The sequence below is a fragment of the Camelina sativa genome, chromosome 10, assembly GCF_000633955.1.
Source record: "Camelina sativa cultivar DH55 chromosome 10, Cs, whole genome shotgun sequence".
NCBI lineage: Eukaryota > Viridiplantae > Streptophyta > Magnoliopsida > Brassicales > Brassicaceae > Camelina > Camelina sativa.
In genome coordinates, this window is record NC_025694.1 from 11,390,833 (window position 1) to 11,395,496 (window position 4,664).

The 4,664-nt window shown below is 39.8% G+C and overlaps 1 protein-coding gene and 1 pseudogene across 2 annotated transcripts in view; both read right to left on the minus strand.

Annotated features, from left to right (window-relative positions):
* Positions 246 to 2,561, minus strand: LOC104718491 (annotated as a pseudogene).
* LOC104718492 (potassium channel KAT2) overlaps positions 2,916 to 4,664 on the minus strand; it is a 4,134-nt gene continuing 2,385 nt past the window's right edge. For both annotated transcript variants that reach the window (XM_010436252.2, XM_010436251.2), the window contains 5 exons: positions 4,210 to 4,308; positions 4,091 to 4,123; positions 3,821 to 4,006; positions 3,258 to 3,723; positions 2,916 to 3,165 (listed from right to left, as the gene is read on the minus strand). In XM_010436252.2, the coding sequence (XP_010434554.1) occupies positions 3,050 to 3,165; positions 3,258 to 3,723; positions 3,821 to 4,006; positions 4,091 to 4,123; positions 4,210 to 4,308 (900 nt within the window). In that variant the 3' untranslated portion in view covers positions 2,916 to 3,049. The remainder of the gene's footprint in view (positions 3,166 to 3,257; positions 3,724 to 3,820; positions 4,007 to 4,090; positions 4,124 to 4,209; positions 4,309 to 4,664) is intronic.

Sequence of the window (4,664 nt, forward strand, 5' to 3'; positions counted from 1 at the left end):
TGCTGGTCCCATATATTATGCACGTTATGAAAGGTACCAAAGACGGTAATACTGTTTTGCAGACGTAATGACAAAAGTAGAGGTTGATACGGAATTAAACTTCTGAGAAAATTCTACTGACCAAGTTAAGCTTTGTTTGACACTTAACATGTAAATCTTCTTACATTCTATCTACAGAACGTTTCCAACAACGTATGAATTCTACTGATTGTCTAGTCAACATTTGTCTAGCACATACAACAAAAACGCAAAATATCAATTTCAACAACAAAACAAACGTAAGATTGTTGATGATGCCAGTTTAAATAACAGAGTATCGCTTACATGTAAAAATATCAACTTAAAAAATAGGTTGTATACTGAAATTACATTGCAATCCATCGGAAACTCAACGCTTACCAATTCAGCTATCTTCTTCATCTTCTTCTTCATCAGATGCTTCCTTGAGCCACTGTATGAATGCCTCACATTGATTCAGATAAACTTTGTCAGATTCGTCTGCACCCGCTTTCTCTTCTCCCCATCTCAAGATCGCATCTTCTTGCACCACGTCTTTGTCATACAGAAAATGCACAATCTGAGCAAACAAAGGGACCAACTCTGCAGTTTCCTCACACATCTCTTCGAATTTCATTATCACCTCTATCTGTTCATCAATTTGCTTTACATAGAACCCAAGAAGTCCCTTGCTTTTCGTGATGATACTCGTCGTGTTTCTATACAATTCACTAGTAGAGCTACGTGGAGTATCAATTGCCAGTCTCATCATAGAGTAGAATATTGCTCCAGCACAATCTGCAGATGCCATGTTGTATGAGAACCGGAGTGAGTTAATCAAGGGAGTTACATGGTCCACATTGTTATCCTCTTCAACGGCCCTTAAGAAGGTTTCTCTAACCTCTCTCTGAAAGTAGCCATAGTCATCACCGTTGGGATCATTTGCATCAGTGCTAATACTATCATTATCAGATTTCAACTCCCCACGAGGTGGGACAACACTTTCATCCTCTATGTCATCATCGTCCGTGACCTGAGTGATATCGGCAAGTTTCTCCATGGGGATTGGTACAATGGAATGCTTCCACCACTCCTCGTCGTGAGAACTGTCAAAAACTTCCCATATGTAACCGGCTCCATCAGGACCAAGTTCAGATGCTTTGGACTCCATTTGCAAATTATTCACGCCAGACAAAAGATCTGCTGTCCCCCTGCTACTGTCAGCATATTCCAGTTCTTCATCGCTGTCTTCTTTAATCTCCTGTTGAAGTAAAGAAACCTTTGAGTATGCAGGCACAACAAAGTCCCGCCCAACTACAACATTGAAAGACAAAACAACACCAGGCTGCAGAACAGCTCCTGCCCTGATTTTCACCCCATCACAGACAATAGCGTTCCTTATCTCACACCTATCTTCAATCGTAACATTATTCCATATGTATGAGCCTTGTATCACCACATCTGATCCAATAGAACATCCATTCCCAATAACAGAGTTAAAGATTTTACCCCCATCACCAATTCTTGTGCCGTGTCCAATCACAGTGGAAGCTCCAATATCAGCAGATCGTGATTGAACTGCATCAGAAGCCCGGTACATCCCTCGTCTCTCGAGCTTTAGAGGGCGATTACCACTGAAACTTATATCAGGTACATACGGGTAAGTCCACCTCTGGATGATATCCTTGCTAACCGTATCATAGCTCCGTAAAGTATCGATCCTTGCAGCATAACAACTCGAGTGAACCTCATGAGTGAAAATCTTGTAACCCATAATATCATCAACAAGCAAACCCTTGACAAAATGACGACGCAGATGTTGATAATCAAAGTTATCCTCAAAGAGACTAAGCACCTCAGGAGAACAAATGTCAATGTAGCAATCCTGCACATCACTGCATACTAAAACACTAGTATCCAGCAGTAATGACTTATCTAAGCAAACCTCTCCGCCCTCGTTGTAATAAAGAAGCTGTTTCGGGATCTACCGCAACAAAGAGCTGGTCCGATCCTATCCTTAGCCTACTAGACTGCTTCTTAATAACCATAGTCATGATAGCTTTCTCATCTCTCTTCTTCCTCTCCCTATGTTCTCGAATCAACTCAGCTAGTGGCATATTACTCACAGTATCACCACTAACGAGAACAAAATCTCCCTGAATCTGAGACGTCTCTGTATGCTGCTGTTCATAAATGTAACGCAGAGCGTCTCCAACACTGGTGGATTTGTGAGACACAATCGTTCTCACTAGCGAGCACCATTGGGATTTTTTCAGGTGATCGATCAATTGCAACGAGTGAGCACAACAGAAAACGAAAATCTCATCTATACCAGCTGATTCGAGCCATGCTAAGGTGTAATCAGTCATCGGGATGTTAACTAAAGGTAGCAGTACCTTCGGGCGTTCTAGGGTTAAGGACGGAATCGAGTGGTGAAGCTGTCCGCTATCACAATGGCTTGTAACCGTTGACGACTTAGATCCTCTGGAACCCTAGCCGCGTCTTTCTTCTTTTGAGCACCCATGTCTCGTCTCCTCCTCTCTAATCTCCCTCGATTCACACTACTGATCAATTTGATCGAAATTAATAAATTCACACGAGACGTACGACAGACTTCAACCTATATCCGCATGATTAAAGTGTTTAATTCGATTTTTAAGTTTATTTTTTTAAAGATTAACCCCAGCCTCATTATGCCCAATCGAAGCCCAATAAGGCCCAATATTTAAACCTTTATAATAAACGCGAATGTACAGTATACGAATACCAAAATGTTTGATTATATGACGAATTGAAACCCTCATCGATTGTGAGATTGGTCGAGTCAATTTCGATCAACGTTTTGCTTTATTAGTTTCTTTGTTTTGTTTTGATGGATTAGAATTGTCCAGTTAAGTTCTGTAGAGTCTTCGTGATGATCAGATTTTTTTTGCTAGTATAACTTGGGGTGAAAAATTACATTGCCTGCAGAGATACAACATACATACTCTATGGAAAAAGGCAATATTGGCTACTAATATGTCACGCTAGCTAAGATTATGGTGTGCCTTGGTCACTCATTGATGTAAAAATACAAATGATCACCATCTCTAATGACATCTTCATCATCTATTTCTGCGTTTTCCGCATTGGTGACCTTTGTGAAGCTCCCATATCCAAATTTGTCACCTGTATTATTTCCAAGTTTATTTAGTGAAGCTTCTAGTGTATGGAGAGAATTTTATTATTGGTTTTATTAAGAAGAAAACAAAAGAGCTTACCTGCAAGTCGTAGCAGCTCTTCTATGGAAGCGGGTAGGATTATCAGCTTTGGTAAATCTTTTCCATGTGACTTCAAGTGGATGGTAACTCTCTTATCTTTTGGTTTTGCAGCTTCATGTTGATTGATTGGGATGTTAGATCTGCAATAAGGATATGTTCCCTGTGAATGAAGTTTAGATGAGGTATGATCTGCATTAGAACAACTTTTTCCATTGATTTCTTTATCTGGTTTCTCCCCTTCTTCTATCTCTATCCTATGTTCTCGAGCTCTTCTCTTTTCAGTTGGGCTCATTCGTTCAAAATCGATGTTTTCTGAATCATGCAGTTTTAAATATTTGTGTCCCTGTCGTTGATCAGTGGCATTTACTTCTTCCGTCTTTGGACCACCACCAAGCCACTCCTGGAGAAGTGCATCTGGTTGGTTACTTGTGTCATCAATTGCTATTGATTGTTGCCCTCTAAGTTTCTGCAAATATCAGTTGGTATTGGTTAACTTTGTTGTGAAAATATCTTTGAAATATATAAACTTAGTTCCCTTGTATATTGTATTCTTTCTTTCTTACCATGAAGAGGTTGTTCATTATGATACGTCCATCTTCAGTATGAGCTCGCATAGCACTCATTAGAGATGTTTTGTTTATCCTTAGTATCTGAGATAGTTTAGTTGTCCTAACTGTGAAAGGTTGTGGTGTATAGCATAGCACACCAATCTCTCCGAAGGCATCTCCAATAACTGCCTTGCCTTGAACCTACATACATGAATGTAAGGATTGTGGTTATTTCTCGTTCTTTCGGCTAACAGTTCTTTTGGTAATATATATTTGTTTACTTACCTGATCTTCTTCGCCAACGTAGACAGTAAAATCCTGCACAATCACCACAGGAGCGAGTAACTATGTCACAAGGTTACTTCAACATTCCTATACCGTTATTGAATATTTCAGTCACTCACCACTGCCCCTGAGACTAGAATGTAAAGGTCCGTAGGAGCTTCGTTCTGTAGTATTACATCTTCTCTTGGTGGGAAATACTCGGCATCTATATCTGAAACCTTGGTCGGACAAGGTATATCGAGTTGGTAAATTTATGGAACAATATAAACAGAAATGGACAAAGAAAGAGTTTACAAATGAGTAATTTTACCAACTGAAACAGGAAGTTGCGAGAAACTCCTTGAAAGAGGTAGACGTTCTGAACGATTGGGAAGAAGAGATAGTTTGCAATGCTTGATCGAATTGCTTTCGGCAAACCGTTCAAGGTTTCTTGTTGTTTCAGACCCTCTGTTTTGAACTTTAAGCAAATGTGTGATAACATCTGGTCTTGTATGTTTGGTGGGAGTTGGTTTCTTGATGCAAACTCTGAAGCTGCTCTAACAGTATCTCTCTGTTGAATTGCAAAAAAAAAAAA